This window comes from Belonocnema kinseyi, chromosome 2 (assembly GCF_010883055.1).
Source record: "Belonocnema kinseyi isolate 2016_QV_RU_SX_M_011 chromosome 2, B_treatae_v1, whole genome shotgun sequence".
In the NCBI taxonomy this organism is placed as follows: Eukaryota; Metazoa; Arthropoda; class Insecta; order Hymenoptera; family Cynipidae; genus Belonocnema; species Belonocnema kinseyi.
Window position 1 is genome coordinate 74,153,025 of NC_046658.1, and position 19,160 is coordinate 74,172,184.

Sequence of the window (19,160 nt, forward strand, 5' to 3'; positions counted from 1 at the left end):
GGCGTCATTTGAAGGATCAAGCTCGACGAAAATGGTTCACATTAATGAATACTAATGCCATCTCTTAGAATTTTCAGGTACTTATCAGACTGCCTAGTATATACCTAGCTTTCTCTGAATATGAGAATTGCCTTTATATCTTCAGATTAATTTATTCGAAAACACTTCATACTTTTATTCAGCATTCTTTTGTAATTAAAAGGACAAGCTCAATCAAAATTCGCTTCCAGATTAAAAGCATTCATATCACACATTTCGTATCTTGGAAATTGTTTCGAATTCAATTTGTTTAACCCATTAATGTCTGAAAAACAAAAAATTTTACAGCAAGTTTGAGCTCCTAGATTTTGGCGAAGCCGATGAAAATTTTTCGCGGTATAAATGTTTCCATATGTATTTAGGGGGAATTGAAATGTTCCAACCATAAAAAAAGTGAAAAAAAATTATTTTTATTATTGCTATTATTATTGCTATTCAGGCATAATGGGTTCAAGAGTCGGTCATGAGTGAGTCATGTAATAAAATCATTAATTGGTCGTCGTTTTTTAATTAATACTTTTTGTGGTAAAAGCTCAATTCATTTCTGCTACTAGTAAAATATCAACATACAAAAAGTAAATAATTTAAATTAAATTCGTTAACTATTTTAGGTTTTTATAATGAATCAATGAAAATATATAAACGTAAATACATACCAACAACCATCATGTGTGCTTGTTGAGCTCTAGTTTCTAATGTCGGAAGTTCCTCTGAAGCTTCGCATTTGTAAGGTCCAGACTGATTTCTCGAAACATTGAGCAGCATCACATCGTTCATAGTCGATCTCGTGAGCTTAAAATAAAGCATACACTTAAAATCTGCTTAAAATTAAAAAATGCTTGATCTGCTAAGAAAACACTAATAACTTATTTTAAAAGTATTACTTCAGGGTTAAATTAATTATTAAACGTTTTATGTTTGTGTTTATATTTCAGGATTCTCTATATTGAACATAATATAACAACTGCTTCTCAAAAATGGTTCAACCAATATTATGCATACATTTAGAAAGTAAATAATATGCAAGCATTTTTTGTATGCAAAATGTTAAAAACTCAATTTCAAAGATATTTGTCGTTGCAATGATCTCTTTCTGGAATTTATTCGTATGATTCTCAGAACGAGAATAACGAAATGGAGCGCCTATCACGCGTGAAAAATTAATAATTTCAGATTACGGTTATTATTCTTTTCAAATTTAGAGTTCTACGATTAACTATCGTAATTATTTCCATTGACTTTTATTGCTAATTAAAAACCAAGGGCTGCGTATTTACGTCCATCAAACAAGAATAAACGAGAAATAAAATTCTGCAAATTAATATTTTGAGAATTTTTTATAAGGCTGCGCGAGAAGAAAACCAAGCCAGAAACTTTTTTCTCCTATGATTTTACTAAGAAAAATTTCTGAATTTTGAAAAGATAGTTGATTCTGAACTTTCAAATTATATCATTTTATATTTGAAGTATGATGTATGAAGGAATTTCTTTAAGATTTCCTTTTAAAAAATAAAATTAGAGAAATCTTGGAAATACAATGCTTTCTTGCGTTTAATATACATTAAGGAAGTTGATGTTTACATAATCCTAAGAGCTTTTTTCATGGTGGCACAAACAGTAAATATTGCTTTATTATAGTCTTCTGTATACTGTATAGCTCATTGCTCATGGAAATCAATATTCAAGTTCTATTACGAGCAGAGTGAATGTCAATAAGGTTAGGAACGTTATCGCATAGGTTGCATGAAAAGTCGATGAACAGTTTACTATCTTCTCGATGCGATAATACTCTCGTTCGTTACGACTTCAGCATCCTCACCTTAACCGGCAGCTGAAATTACTGGATACATTTATAATGCATACACGTTAAGTTTGCTTGCACCCATTATTATACAAATGGGTTTTTATTTGTTTCGTGACACAGATTCATGAAAAAAGTTGAAGGAATAGTCAAGGAAACCAATAAATTCAAATTTGGACTGAATATTACGGCACTTACGACACTTCAAGGTTGATATTAAATTATAAAATAAAAATAAGTCTAATGATTTGAAGGAAAATGCAAAAAGAATTTATATTTTATGTAAATTGTATCAGAAATTAAGTGCAAATTTTTAGAACTTCAGAACTCAGGTATGGTGTTATTTTCGAGAGAAAATTAAGTACTAATAATGTTCTTATTCGCTTTTCCCTTACAAGAGTTTAAAAAAATAAAGGTTAAATTTTCCGTTCTTGACATTAGATTTAATTATAAATTATTTAGAAAAGAAAATTACGGATTTTAAATAAAATTGTCATTGGGGGCCAGATGCAACAAGCAGTCACTGTCAGTGTAGCCGGTCGCCAGTCGGGTTAGAGCGCAGTCCCATGGATGCATATTAGCAAGCCCGTGAAGTTGGCACCCCAACTCTAAAATATCAGATTTTTTTATATGGAATCGTTTGGTGGTCGTTTGGTGGTGTTTGGTGGTCAACTTTGAAGGTTTGGTGGTCAAAATTGGAAAAGTTATTGACTTTTCAAATTTGGGGTGCCAACTTCACGGTGGCACAGCACTTTTTAATATTTTCAAAAAATTCTTTTTGGTATTGTTTGGTGGTCGTTTGGGGGTGTTTGGTAGTCGACCGTGAACGTTGGTGGTCAAAATAAAAAAAGTTATCGTGTTTTCAAAATTAGTGCGTCAACTTCCGTTAGCATCCCACTTATACACCCCATGCATGATTATGCTCATGTGTGATTCGTGCGAAATTTGAATTTCAAAATGCTCTTTTTCAATGTGAACGCTGTTTGGCAAGTATAATTGTACATAATTGTAGTTTCTAAGTTTTCGAACATTATAGGTTTTATTATTTTTGAAATCTGAACTTCATTAAGGCAATGTACATTGAGTAAGTTATACACATAACTTTATGCACATAAAAAAATAATGAGATAAAAGGTGTTCAACCAAAAAAGAACTAAAAATTTGTTTTGAAACTTGTTTAATAGGATGCGTGGTTTTTGTTTTATACGTAAAAACCAAAATAAAAATTAAACGATTCCATTTTTGAACAAACGACACAAACTATGAAAAAAATGGATTAACAAAAGTTGTTCATCCAAAAAAGAGTTAAAAATTTATAATGAATAATATTTTGATAGGAGACGTCGAAAAATTAAATCACATTAAAAATTAATAATAATTATCAATAAATAATTAATAAAATTATATTAATAATCTTAAAAATAACATTAAAAATAAGAAAATAAGATTTTTTGGAAAACGAAACAAGGTATTAAAAAAAAATTAATAGAACAAATTTGTTCACCCAAAAACGATCTGCAAGTTTTGTATAAATAATTTGAGACAGAATGAGTAGATTTTCTTTCAATTTTCAAAAAACCAGATTAAAAAAAATATATAAAAACAAAGCAATAAAAATACTTATGTTTTATACTAATGAATATTGTGAATTTTAATATTACAAATTGATTGAAATGCTACGTTTTTGGAGGTAGCTGAGAATAAACAATGCCAATGCATATTATAAATTTTAATAATATAGATTGATTGAAATGATACGTTTTTGAAGGTAGCTGAGAATAAAATGTATTGCAAAAGGTAGACAAATGTGGGAAAAATACAAAGACCGAGCAGGATATTGATTTAATGAAGTTTCCAGACCAGGACTTTGAGTCAATTTCCAAAGATTACCTTGTAATTAAAAGTCGAAAAAGTTAAAATATAAAATAATAAGAGAGTTCAGATTTCAAAAAATAATAAAACCTATAATGTTCGAAAACTTAAAAACTACAATTATGTACAATTATACTTTCCAAACAGCATTCTCATTGAAAAAGAGCATTTTGAAATTCAAATGTATGCTAACGGAAGTCGACGCACCAATTTTGAAAACTCGATAACTTTTTTTATTTTGACCACCAAACGTTCACGGTCGACTACCAAACACCACCAAACCACCATCAAACGATACCAAAAAGAATTTTTTGAAAATATTGAAAAGTTCTGTGCCACCATGAAGTTGGCACCCCAAAATTGAAAAATTAATAACTTTTTCAATTTCGACCACCAAACCTTCAAAGTTAACCACCAAATACCACCAAACGACCATCAAACGATTCCTTATAAAAAAAATCTGATATTTTAGAGTTGGGGTGCCAACTTCACGGGCTTCATATTAGCAGATCAACAAATTTGTGGAGTAGGTTATTCGACCAATCAGATGATTGCAGGGAATTTGCTGAAAAGTGTTCCGAAACTGATAAGTTCGACTCGCGTAGGGAATTGATAATAGGTTGGCGCCGGCACTCGTAATGTGTTCGAATATTTCAAAAGTGTTTGACAAGTGAAAAAAATTGATGGTTAAAATATTTTTTTATATGTGTAAGAACGGCGGAAATTATTCTGGGGTAAGTATTGATATAATAAAATAAAATATTACTATGTTTTTGCAGATAATTTGTGCAAAAAAAGTAAATATGGGATTCGGGATGATTAGCCAAGTTTAAGAAAAATATTTTACAACTTATCCCGTTTTCTTGAAACCCTTTTTTTTAATAAATAGCAAAAAGAAAGTTTTTATACTCTGCTAATATGCAATCTGCACATATCGGAACTGCTCTATCCCATGCTTCATATAAGTGAAGTGCGGAGTAGAAATCATCAAAGGAATTCAAAATAATCAAGAAAATCGGAAAATTAATCGTATTCAAGAAATTCAGAATTTAAGAGATTCAGGCAAATCCATTTTAATTTTTTGGATCACCCAAATTCTGCAACTCTTTAAATTAATTCAATTTAATGAGTTTATAGAATTCCATTAATGCTCTGAATCCCCCGAATTCCTTTAATATTTTGAATTTCGTATTCAAAGAATTTCAAGAATTCGTAATATTGAAAGGAATTTAGGATGTTTAGGATACAATTGTGAAAAACTACGGGGAATTTCAGGGGAATTTAAGAAATTAAGGGAATTTAAGAAATTCATCTCGGAATTTAGACGCACTTGAAAAGATTTCCCGGAAAATACTCCACGGAGATTCCAGTTAGAAATTCCATTGAGTTTCCATGGAAATTCTACTAAGCTTCCGTTATCAATACCTCTGCCCCTGATCGATTTCGGAAGTCTCGACCTTGGTCCCAAAATAATTCGTTTGCACCAGGTGTAAAAAATACATATTGGTCGAGGAATTTAAGTTCCAAATTAAGATTAACCACACATAACCCACTTTTCTCAGGGCCCGTCATTATACAACAATTTTACACATTTTGAAAAATATTGTAACCACTAATTTCCTTTTTCACTTGTCAAAAACTTTTCAAATATTCGAAAACATTACGAGTGCGCGGATCGAACTTATCACTTTCGAAACACTTTTCAACAAATTCCCTACAATCATCTGATTGGTCGAATAACCTACTCCGCAGATCTGCTACGCTTGCTAATATATATCCATGGTACTGCGCCCCTAGTTGCGAGATATTTGTAAGAAATAAAAAGTGATAAAGTACATGATTTAAGTTATTAAAATTCGAGATTATAAAATGAAGACTGGTAGACAAAACTGGCCTGAGGAAAGTTTGAAAAAGATAATTGAAAGCATAAGAAACGGTGAGTTAAATTATCACCAAGCTGTAAGTAAATACGAAGCTGCGGCATCAACACTTTGTCGCAAACTTGCTAAATATGTACAAAATAATAGAATAGAAACGGTTTATCGAAGGAAGTTTAATTTTCTTTTTGTCAATTCCCTATGTACGAAAAACTGAAATTCCTATTTGTGCTGTATTAAAAAAATAATATCAACTACCAAACAAATAAATATCGTACTCAAATTTAGTTTTTTCATCCTTTTATCTAAGTAGCTTTCAAGTAATATGGATAATTTTCTTTAAATTTTATTTTCAGATTAATTTTCATTATTTTAAATTCCTTTCATATCTTTCATCCTTCCTCTGCCTTCATTCTTTACGTTATGTTCTGGCTAAAGTACGTATTTTAACATTACATCTCTTCGAGTTGGTGTTACATGGCATAAATTTTGATTTGTTGCTTACTTTTTTTTTAATTTTTAAAATTATTTACAAATTAAAATTGATATTTGAATTGTTCTATACCGCCCCACTATGCGTTCTGTTTTACCCGCCACGTGTTACATAGCGCCCCACTTAACCTTCAGTGTTTGATACTTTATTTCTGAAAAATTAGTTCGCTCGATTTACAAAAACATATGTGCAACTTGTAAATGATTAATTGGAGAAAATTTTAACTAATCATTGTTTCTACAAGTTCTTACAGGTTACAGCCTAGTTAGCGTCAAAGATTTTGTGCACCGTCTCTTCCTCACCTTCCCCTACCGGAACTAGTTAAACTGTTATGCGTTTTGATTAACATGACTTGGCGCTATTTTCAAATCACAATTTTATTTTTAAAAGAATTTAATGCAGAATAGAGACAACACTTAAACAAGGAGACAATTCCGAAACAATTCGGAGGGTTATTTATTAAGGCTAGGGAAAAATAATATTCACTTTTAAAGGCATATACTTCAAAATTTTCATAAACAAAAGAATGAATAAAAAATAGAACTGTTCCAACTTTTCGAGCCCTATAAAAATATCAAAGTTCCGGTATAGCGGCGAATATTGGAGGGGGAACCGTGTCTTAACTCTCCCTAGAGGATTTCTAAGTGGGACAAAACTCTCAAAATGCAGCCGAATGTTCTAAACTAACTAAAGTGTAACGAAAATTTATAAAGTTATGCGGAAAAATTATGATTTTTTGTGGTCGCTGATTTTTTATCAGGTATTAAAAATGCAAAATTCAAAATGGCAAATGCAAAATGGCGCCGAAGTTTATGACAAATGCGAAATTTGGGTAGAAAAATTGTATCAGGAGCAGGGGCTTCGGAGCCGTGTGGGCTGGGTAGGTTTTAATTTAAGACCTTCAAAAATAATATGCTTTTGAGCGCAGTAAAATCTTCCACATCAATAATGTGCAAATACTATCTATAATTAATAAAAGGTAAAATTCTCAATTGAAACCTAGTAGGCACCATAGTAATTAAACCAGCATACGAGAGGAAAATTATTCATTAAATTAATGAAGTTTGTGGGATACTTAAAAATACATGTTAACATTTTTAAAGGTTAAGTAACATAATAATTAAAATAAATAATGAATTTTATTACTGTTAATTAAGTGCGTGCCCTAATTGAGTATATATTTCCAATGAGCATAATATGAAATCTAATTTTCGTAGTGAAAATGTAATTTTCATTTACAAATGGATATTATTATAATAAAGGTTAGTGCCACACACAGGTTATCTCATTTCATTAATTTTGCCTAATTAACTAAATTGAAGCTTAATGGCATAGAATGTTTAAGTTACTTTAAATACCGCAAAAAACCGTGAAATAATGTTAGGGTTTGAAATCTATATCATGAGGAACTCATTTCTAAAAAAAATCACATTTACCATTATGTGGTACTCTCTTGAAAAAAATATGCAATTGAATAAATTAAAAGAAACATTTTTTCTACATTTTCAAGAAAATTGTATTTTGAAATAAATTATCTTTTAATTTTTAATTATTTTTTGTTGCTGAAAGTATTACTGAAGAACCTTAAAACCATGGTCCAACCTCAAAACTTAATTTTCTTATTTTACTCCATCAATACTAGAACAGGGTCCTCTACAAAAATTTCGTTTGCCTTATCGTTAATTGTATTATAAACTTTGGCTCCCGAAGAATTTAAATTTAAATAATGAAAAATGATATTAACTATTACTTTGCTTTTTCAGTCACATAGTTTTTAATACATCACTATTGTTTTCATACTACACATCAAGGCAGATAATACATCAATTTATCTATAAAACAGCATCCCTTTGCCAATAGGTCCATTCTATCTAAATTGTCTCATTCCACATCGTATGAGTATATGAAACGAAAACCGAAACAGTGTATCAATGGGTGACCTTAGTTCCTTATTGCAATGTTTTTTTCTTGAGTATTTTTTATTTCTACCCCACACGCAAATTCACTTATAATTACTACTATTCACTATTCGGCAAATTTAAATATCACGCTAATTACGTTATGAATTGAAGACATGAAAATGACAAGTGAATGAAGACCATTTAGTTTACCCTCTACCAAAAATTGAGTTTTTAAACATTTTAACCTTCCTCAAACATTTGAAATAATGGCCACAAGCTTTCGTATATTTAGCCAAATTTTCTACCCGATAGTTTAAAAATAAATTAATTTTTGGTCCTTATCCATTTTCTATTCTCATAATTTTATACAATCGTGTGCAAAAATGCAAACCATGCAAGGGCAAAAAGATGGTACCCAAATTCTTACATTTCAAAAATCAATTCGGAACATCGAATTACAAATCAATTTTACGTAAAACAAGTTTACTTCTCTTGAAAGAAAGAATATCACATATAAAATTTATCTTGCATACTACCTCCAAAAAACTATTAAAACTTCACCTTTTCCAATCAAACACCCTCAGATTTAACATTTGGTCTACATTTGACCGTATGTCATTTGGCCACTCAAAGCGGATTAAAGATCTATCTCCTCAAAACAAAAAATTCTAAAATTACTTTCAGTTATCAGCCAACCCAGATTATGCATTTAATTTAGCAAACGGTCTCGTGACGTGATCTAGTCAGAGACAGAAACTTGTTACCCTGAGTACGACCGAGGCTGAATATGTTCTGGCCGCAGCGGCTGCCAAGGAAGCTCTTTGGCTCAGAAGCTATCTAAATGACATCGAATGTCTGTATGAAATTTAACTATACTTCTTATCGACAATTAGAGTGTAATTCACTTAGTTAAAAATCCTGAATAACACAAATGCACCAAGCATATCGACGTCCGGTATCATTTTATCAGAGAGAAATTTGAGGGAAGTGAAATTTCCATTAAATATGTTCCGACATAATTACAGCGTGCAGACATTTTCACGAAATCCTTTATGAAAAATAGATTCAAATTTCTGTGTGAGACTTTAGGTGTAGTAGACGGAATCTCGAGACACTCAAAAGGTTGAAGTGTTAAAATTTAGATTTTTGCACCTTTAATCATACATCTCGAGGCTTGCGTACAACCTACCATCTACTGGTCTCGTTGAGCTTCGTTTAACTACTCAAGTCGCACTGCATGCCAAGCTGTTCAGTTATGTAAAACGATCAGCACGTACCTTTGATTAAACGATCTGTTATTGGAATTTGCAGCCTTTTCTCATTTTATCACTTTAACTCAATTTTATCTTCTGCAAAATGTCTTAAACCAAAATTAAACAGAAGTCTAAGTCCTGAAGGTTTTTTCAAAAATCCCTTCAAAAAGGATTCTAAAATTTATCTATATCTTAAGACGTACGTCTTAAGACAGCAAGCTTTTTTCAGAACCTTCCAGCTTTCAGATTTCTTTCTTATGGACCCTGATTATAGTCGACTAATTTTTCAGCGCGAACCTTTATTTTATACCTTTAAACTCATTCGATAAATCTAAAATACTAAATTAAAAATCTCTGTAAGTTAAGATTTTTAATGAACTGAAATTGCTCAAATGAAACAAATAAATAATTGAATGATCCCCGTGTATTGAATTATCGTATTTATAAATTAATTCTTGCGAAATTTGCATCGTTTCTATCTGAAAGAGATTGAAGTGTTTTTTATTAAGGGACAAGTCAATGTTCGCTATGATTAATTCTTGACTGTCAATTTGGCTTTAGAGGTCGATTATACATGTGAAACGAGGAAAGCTGTTGACTTAGGTGCAAGACAGCTTGAACAAAATTCTAAAAGGTCGAGCTTCGGCCGCATCGAGGACCATAAATCAAGTGTATCGATCTTTTCCTTCAACAAACTCTTAGGTTCGCAAAAGCTTTCTTCAGTAAAAAATTACAAAAAGGTCTTGTCGTCAGCCACGAAGCTTAAACTCTCAATATGAACTTTCGTCTCTTATGTGATTCTTTATCAAGAAGATGACGTTTTCTTCCAAAAATTAAAATACTCTGACACTGTGAGGTTTGTATCGCCTTTCTTCATCTCATACGGAATTAGACACACAAAAATGTAACATAGTCTTCAAGCGAAAATTTTTTCACTTTGTACAGAAAGAAATTTTATCTAACAAAATTTCACCAGAATTTGCAACTAACTTTTCTCTCCTGATTCGAGTGAGGTTGACTGTCCTATTTTCTAGTTCACCGAACAATTTAGTAATAGCTTAAAATTTTTAAAGTAATGATGCTTTGTTTGAGAATATAAAAAAACGATTTTCCCGAAAAATCCACTTTTATTTTTTTTATTTGTCTTCGCAAACTAAACTGCTGTAAAATTCAATTAATTATTTTTAAAAATCTGCTAAATACAAAAATAAAACTTGTATATGAATATTTAGGGCATGAAAAGTCATTTTTTCGGAAAAAAACATTTTTTATTTTATTTGCTAAGTTTTATGTGGAATAAACTAAGTTTGTGCTCTAGAGGTTTTTTTTTCGCGCAGCGGATGTAAAAAATATAATAATAATAAAGTAATGATGAGGTTTTAAGTTCTTAAATTATATTTAAAAAAATTTAATTTTCTTAACTCTAACTTACGTCTACTCTTATATTTTTCACAGGTAGTGCGAGGCCAGGAGGTTTTCTTTTTGGTGCATAACGATAAAATTCTGCATCATCAAGGTACCACTTTACTGTGTAAAGTAACTTTCCCTGAAGATCGAACTCACATGTCAGCCAAACGGCATCACCTGATCGAACCACTGCAGGCACTGTGATTTTTAAGTCCCTCAAGCTCATTGCACCTGAAAGCAGAAAAACAGAAGTACAATTATCCAATTGCACGTAAAATAACAGGAAAATGAGGGTTTAAATGTATTTTATTAATTCAGAAGTGTTTTAAAACAAAATTTAATGATAAAAGAAGAAAATTCTAAGTTTATTTTTGCTAAAAAATTGTATACTTTGAAAATAAGAGGTTTCAAGTGTTAACAAGAGGAAGATGAATTAAATCGTTTGAAGCACCCTGACGTCCTTAGTTGACAAATGGCTTCATCGCCCCAAGTGTAGAGCAAATTAGGGTGCAAAGTCAGAACCAGATTAGTCCTGTCGGTTTCTCGAGCATTACGTCTAAAGGCAACTGTTAAGCCAGTCAGAATCTGATATAGAAAAGAAGAAGGAAAATCGGAACAGAGGGGAAAAGAGAACAAAACAGCCGTCACACTACGTCACGTCATCGGCCGGAATTGGCAATATTTCGTCACAACTCCCTCTTCGAGTTTCCGGCTTTCCCACCACAAGGAATCAGAAGGATCGAAGACTCGTCGGGAAATATGGGAAAACTGGGGATATTCTCAGAAAGAGGTTCCGAATATTCTCAAGAGTATCCTCTGAGAATCTTATAAAATTAAAGAGAATAGCTAGAGAAAAATACAAAATTTTAACGTGCACGACATTTCATTCCTCATTTTTCAAAAACGCAGAAAACAATTAAATTTTTTTGGATATTTGCCCGGTTTATTGGAATGCCTATCTTCAAAATATCAGATATGCATACGGTAGGCAAGAAACGAATATAATTATGGCACATGCTTTACACAAGAAAATGGTTGATATATTGCGTCGAATTATAATATTTGGATTTCAAGCTCGTGGTGTGATGATAGAGGCTTTCTCGTGGGAAGGTGCTATTGAGATATAAGAATAGTCAAACATATTGCGACTTTACAAACTTTTCCCGAAACAGAGAACTTAGAAGTGCATTTACCCACGTCTCAAGAATAGATCTTGTTTCCGTGGCATGTGAAGATCACCTGAAGAGTTACAATACGCATTTTCTGCAAAACGTTATGGTACTTGCGAGTGAGAAGTGCTACACTCATGTTCGGGATGAAGCAGAAGGGACCAATTAAGATAAAGAGAATCTTTACAACAAGTGCGATATGAAATATTGTCTCGAATGAAACAGTATTCGAAACACAAGTTGCAAGTATAGAGGTGAAATGTTATAGGGATACCGTAGAGAACATACCAGAAACAATGTATGACTCCATTAACTGAATTTATGTGCTTTGAACCATAAATTAAGCTCATAAGAACCAATCTGTTTCAGATTGTACTATATCACTATACCTCTATTTAAAACTTTTGATTCATGATATTTGACATGGAAATTTATTGTTTGAAAACAGCAGGAAATAAAAGGTCGCATTCTAAAATATCTAAATAAAGAATTTTCTCTGTTTTGAGAAAATTTTTTTAGTCGTACAAAAGCTTGCAAAAGAATTTTTTACAGAAATAAAAAGGAAGTATGTGTATCCTTCCTTTTTTCGAATTGAATGCTTTCTGCCAGGATTCAAAACAAAAGTCTCTGGCAACATTTAATGAACGCTCGCGCACCATTCGCGTTTTTTTTTGTATAAATATCTTGAGGGGGTTTAAAAGTTTTTGTTTTGTGAAGCTGAGCGTGGCTTGCATGAATTACAAAATTTTTCAGTCGTTCATTTATCAGACACCTCGACCAGCTTTGAGCTTGAGCTTTCCATTACGTAATAGGCTTTACGCTTGCTTGCCCTTCCCATTCTTTGGAATGAAAATTATTGCACGCAGCTAGCAGTAGGAATGGAATGACAGAAGAATGGAACGGGGTGATTGCATCCATGCTATTGTTCACGCAGAGTGAATATTCTTGCCTCGCTTCGACACTGAGACGAGCATTCTTTTAACCGCATGAAAATTCAACTCAAATTCAGGCTGAAAAAATTCCTCAAGGAACGTTCACAAATAATGCATTATAGACTTTATTTCTGAATTTATGAATTTAATTGCAAATCAAAACTATACAACACTACTTAGGTCGTAGTGGCTTAAAATAAAGCCAGTGTCTATTTATTTTTTATTTTCCCTGTTTTCACAAGATTTTTAGGCTCAAAAAGTATTGCTAAAATAGGTTTAAAGTATAATAAATTTTAAAATAAGATATAAAGCCTGATAAATAATCCTAGTGTATCATACGACGGTCGTCATCTGAGTAAAATCGAGCCAAGTGCTGCTTATCTTCAATGATCAGATGATTATCCTTAAAAAAATCGAAGTGATCAAGCTGACACTTATGTCCCAGAGAAGTAATATGAAATATGAATAACTAACTAAAAAACATCAATATTTATTCTTTTTCAAAAGAACTATTTAGAAAGAAAAGTACTGTCAAAGTTCCTATTAATTTCTTTCTTTTCACGAACTGCCTTCTATTACAAAATTCTCCGTAAGTTTTACCATCTAAATTTATGTCCAACAAATTTAAAAACCAATTCTTCTGTGAAAATTTTTTGTTGTAAATAAAGGATTAGAACAGAAAATTTGTAGAACAGAAGAACCAGAAAGATTCAACTTTATTTTGTCTTTGAATTTTACCATGACAAAGTTCATCTTTCGAAAACGTTAAAAAAATCTGTTGTGAAAAAAATTTGTTCTTGGACAAACGTACAAAAAGTTTCAATTTTATTTATTTCACAATTCTTACAAGTGCTTATAGAAATGACATACTAAAAGATTGTGTTAAAACAAAAGGAATTTTGGACATTCTTGGTACTTCAGTTCTATTTCAGCAGGACCTTTTTAGAATATAATCCAGTGAGCACTTGTGAAATTATAAAAAAGTTAGGAACTTTTTCAGTATTTGTTCGGAGCATAAATGCTATGAGTACTTTTAAAAATTTCTAAATTAATAAAATATATTTTTTCCACTATTATAGTTCCTAGCTGGTCTTTCCGAAAATTCTGACAAAAATGTGCCATATTTCCCTGTTGAATTTCTATCAAACTGGCAATTATTCTCAAGTATAACTTCGTAATCAGATTTTCATGCTCGACTTAAGGGTATGTGATACTTATAAAATTGTCGATTTTACCAATTTTAGGTTCCCCCGGCTTTTTTCTAGAATAATAAATATTTTGTCTTTAAAATTTGGGAAATGATAGCGAACATGCTAACGAACGTCCCCACAAACTTTTTTTGTGTTTTTTATCAAAAAATTTTTGATATTGCTAACAACGTGCGTGTATATTTCGAGGTTATGTGTGTTACAATTCACCCGAGCATTACTTCCAAACTACACAATATTTTTGGCCGAAAACTTTGGACTTACAAATAAACATAATAACTAATCTTCCGGAACTAACCTTGTTTGCAGGCAATCAAAAAAGTTTACTTCATAGATAATTTCCAGATTATTTTGAGATTTTGGTGGAAAAAAGCCGGGAAAACTATAAGTATCCCATGCCTTTAATGTGTAAACTAAGCCTGTTTGTGTTACACCTTAATTGAATTCCGTTTTTAATCTTAAACTAAATTCAGACCCAATTTTTTTCTTTAAAAATACCGTTATCATATTCTTTAGCTTAGAACAGTTCCTGTTTGTCTTAATGTAAGACCGAGATGCTTAATTCATTACTATTTTGTCTGTATCGTCTATTAGCTCACACGTAGATCTCAAATCAAGGCAAACATCGGTTTCAATTCATGACAATAAATCTTACACTTTTTCGTAAAATCTAATTTAAAACCTTTTTGGCTAGATTTTGGTTTGTCTCTAAAAAATGCTGAATATTCGGCTAAAAATTATTGTTCATACACCAAAGTTATTGCCTCGTTTATGGATTACAATATAAAATGGAAATGAAAGCGTGGACGTAAATCATATAACTTATTTATATGTTTGTATGTAGCACGAGAATTCACAACGAAAATTGATTTGCAAGTTTATGTGTGAGAACATCTTGTAAATTATTCTTTCAATTAAAAACTAGGAGACACTAAGAATCACTACTAAGTCCAATTACATAATGTGTACTATTACGGAATGTTCCCTAACACTAAGGCATGTCCAACTCATCCAGAGTTATACTTGACAAGTATATATAAATATATAAAAGTATATATTTTCTTACGGAAAATTCCCTAATACTAGTATGTGTTTTAAAATTATAGAGTATATAGAGAGAATTATGTCAAGAAACTTCACTGTGACCTGTTTTACAAATTTTCCATTCTCTGTTATCAGAATCATAAATTAGACATATTCTATTCATCATTATTTAGGAACTTTCCTGCTAATTAAGTTCTATTTTAAAAAACTTGAATTAAATTCTTATCAATATGAGAAATTAGATAAGATTGAGTGAATATATTGAAGTTTATAGCAACTTTACGTAATTAATCAATGTCTAGAATATCGGAATGGCACCATTGCTCTCTTTGATATTCAGAAATCAGAGACGTTGAAATGATTTATTACGAAATTAGAAACTGATGAACGCCCTTAATTGCTTGATATATCTATAATTTAATTAGAAGCTAAAATCATTCTCAATACTCACACTCTGACCTGAGAATTTTCCTAATCTCAAATATGAAATAATATTAACGAAAATAGAAACTAATATGCAAAATACACAATTAGTTGAATAAATTAATAAAGAAAGGCAGACTGAGATAATTGATCTATTTCCGCCGAACTGTCGGTAGGCGTGGATATGTCACAGAAAATCGCCGATCCTCCAATGTAGACCGAAATCGGTGTTCAATAGAGTTGCAACAAATTTGAGCCACCCAGGTTTATTCGAAGAATCTAGGGGAATAGCATCATTTACACACTGTTTTTTCTCATCCAGTGTAACGTGAAGTGTCGTCTACAAACTGTGAGTCACCTGTCAAGCTCATTTTGTCGGTCGTTATTTAAGTGAAACAGATGTTAATAAGCAGGTAAGTTATAATAATAATTACCTAACTTTTTATTTCCTCCCATTTACCAGCGACTAAATGTCTTGGAATAAAAATAGTACTTGGCGTGATGTAATATCCAAATGTTAGGTTAGTCAAAACCTACTATATGACATTCAAACCACCAAAGCCGGGAAGTACAAACTAAGTCGTGACCGTCTGCATCGAAATTGATGCCTGGTCGTTCAAACAAATTTCTACTAGATTTTCTGTGGAAGTTTAAAGGTACCTTAGATATCTAATCTTGCAGTGGCTAGTGTCATACAAATTTGCATGAAACTTTAGCCTGATGAAAAGTTTCATGAAACAATGGGAGTTCCGTGAAACATTGCAATGTTTCAAATATAGCGGCGGGAAGATTCAAACTGATAAGATAAAAGCTTTTTAGGTATTTTCACTTCAATAAACAGCTAACTTCACTTCATAGATTACTGAGGGGAAAATAAGGGACCAAATGTATGGGATTCAGTTCATTTTTGCCCTATTTTGCTAACATCTTCGTAAAAGGTAATTTTTTCTATATAATTGTAGTTAAAAGATAGTTTTTATTTTTTAATTACTATTTAATGAAAAAATAAAATAATAATAATAATGATGATCAATTACAAATATATTACTGAAATAAAGTTTTGTTCCATGCATTTGATAACTTTTGTCCCCCTCAGCTTTTAACAAAGTGAAGTTAGCTGTTGGTTGAAGTGAAAATACCTAATTGAGGCTTTCATATCCCAACATTTTACTGCCGGCTGATTTGATTCATTTTTCCGGTTTATACTGTGGACCCATGATACCAATGTTGGCACCCTGAGCTACTGGGCTTGCGTTAGGGCTGACCACTCATTGGCCATACTTGGCGCGCGATTCAAAATTACATTAAAAAACAATTCTTGTAACATAAGTAAATAATTATTGAAATATCCACAAGGATATATACAAATTGTGTAACTTTGATTTCAGGTAAAAAAATACAACTTATATATTATATTAATAACAGTTTATTTTCAGTGAATTTCAAAGACCAAATTATATTTTACAAAACATTTAATTTAAAAAGAAATTTCTTGGAAAAGTGATTGAAAATAATTATTTATAAGTTTTTAATATTTTATATGTATTTTTCTGGAACTTCACATAATTATATAACCTATAAATACATAAATTATCACGACTGCATTGTAGTTATGCTTTTTTTTTTACTTCAAGCGTCGTTTTGTCCCGTCTCAATCAAAAAGAACAATCTGAAATTTTGTTTTAGAATTATTTAAATATTATCATTATTATATTCTGCAATTAGCTTCTTTATATCAAGCTGCTGAAAAATCATATGGTATTTAAACAAATGTATCTGTTAACAAATATTTTGAGAAATATTAGTCTTTCAAATTTAATGAAAATAAACTGTTATTCATCAAATATATGTGTTATAAATTTTTTTCTTATCTGAAATCAAAAGTTACACAATTTGTATACATTTTTGTGTATATATTAATAATTATTTATTTAAATTACAAGAATTGTTTTTCAATGTAATTTTGAATTGCGCTTCAAAGGGTAGATAATCAGCGCTCAGCACTAACGCACGCATGAATGAAAATTATTATAATTTTATTATTGCATTAAATAGTCACTAAAAAAGAAAAACTATTTTTCAGTTGCACTTATACAGAAAAATTACTTTCTACGAAGATATTAGAAAAATAGAGCAAAAATTAATCGATTCCCATGCATTTGGTCAATTGTTATACCTTCAGTATTCAACGAAGTGAAGTGAGCTAGTAATTGGAGTGAAAATACCTTATTGTATATGTAGACGGTCATGAATTTTTCTATACATCCCGGCTTTAGTTTAAATGTCGACGGGCATGACTAACCTAACTTTTGGAAGTTGCATTAGGAAGTTATAATTTTATTCTAAGTGACTGATACGCCCTATTAAATGAAAGAAATTTGAAAATTAGGTAAATATTGTTTCAATTGGTTTCCTTATTAGAAATTATTTAGGCTAATATCGCAAAGCGAATAGTTGCTTTGACAGGTATTCAGGTGGCTGATAGCGCGGTTCAGAACTCCACAACTTTGCATGAGCCAAAATTCAGTCTCCAAATGATACTTTCCCCTAGCTGCCCACATGGGCACCTACGTTCAGAGGAATACATTTGAGACTTGAAAACTCTCTCAAATGATCATAGGGAGCCCAATGAAATTTGAGCTGCAACAAATTTAACACCAGCGTTTTTCTGCGGTCCCAAATAAAATCATTTTTCTGAACAAAAAAGAAAAATTCACAATATAAGGTATACTGACTTTAAGCTATAGAGAAAATGGTGTTAATTAGAAATCAAATAATAAAGTTAATGAGCCAACACGATATTCAAGTATTTCAGAGTTTCATCCTAGTATCTACTGGGGTTCGTATCATTTACCTAAGCCACTATCAATATTGCCGACGCATTGGACTCAAGCCATAGGGTGAATCAGTTAATGCTATTCAATTACATCGATAGGTAATAATATATTTGTACGGGTCACTGTGTTCTCTTAAGTCAGAGCTCAATTAAACTTGCTTTTAGTCAAATACGTGCATTAAAAATAAGACTTGTAAATTGGTAAATTATTTGAATTTTTTTAATGTATGCAATGTTGCTTTGAGTGATATAGGTAGTTACATAAAGATTCATGCTTGTCAATCTATGAAAAGTACAATCATAAAAATGTTGTATTGGAGACAGATCTTTTGGACTTGTGTGGGATATCTTGGTCAATCATTGAGCGATTTTGATAACATTTTTTTTAATCGATGAACATTTATTTCAACATTTATTTGTACGTGAATCTTACTCTTAAATTGTGATTTGTTTCTGAGAATTAGGAAAAATGTAAAAAGTTATATTTACACAATATATAGGCTTTAGAGTTGATGCACTAGGCAGTCTGTTAAGTCCCTGAAAAATAAAACATGGAGACGTTTTTTTGGCGAAAGTCGGTTTTATTTTTCAAAATACTCTCCTTTTAGGTCGATACAGCGAGTCTAACGATTTTCTAACTTTTTGATACCGTCCGAAAAGTACTCGATCGGAAGGTCTCCAATATACGCCTCAGTTGCAGCTATGAGCTCCTCATTTGAGTAAAACCGCTTACCGGTGAGCCATCTCTTCAGGTTAGGGAACAAGTAATAGTCGCTGGGGGCCAGGTTTGGTGAACACGGTGACTGAGGAGCCAATTCGAAGCCGATTTCATGCAATTTTGCTTGTGCAACTAAGCATGAATGAACAGGCGCATTGTCGTGATGATAAAGCGGTTTTTTCTTCTT

At 31.5% G+C, this 19,160-nt stretch overlaps 1 protein-coding gene across 7 annotated transcripts in view; it reads right to left on the minus strand.

The window, feature by feature from the left end:
* LOC117167539 overlaps positions 1 to 19,160 on the minus strand; it is a 215,825-nt gene that overhangs the window by 50,217 nt on the left and 146,448 nt on the right. For all 7 annotated transcript variants that reach the window (XM_033352542.1, XM_033352547.1, XM_033352548.1 and 4 more), the window contains 2 exons: positions 10,669 to 10,874; positions 696 to 831 (listed from right to left, as the gene is read on the minus strand). In XM_033352542.1, coding sequence (XP_033208433.1) covers positions 696 to 831; positions 10,669 to 10,874 — 342 coding nt within the window. The remainder of the gene's footprint in view (positions 1 to 695; positions 832 to 10,668; positions 10,875 to 19,160) is intronic.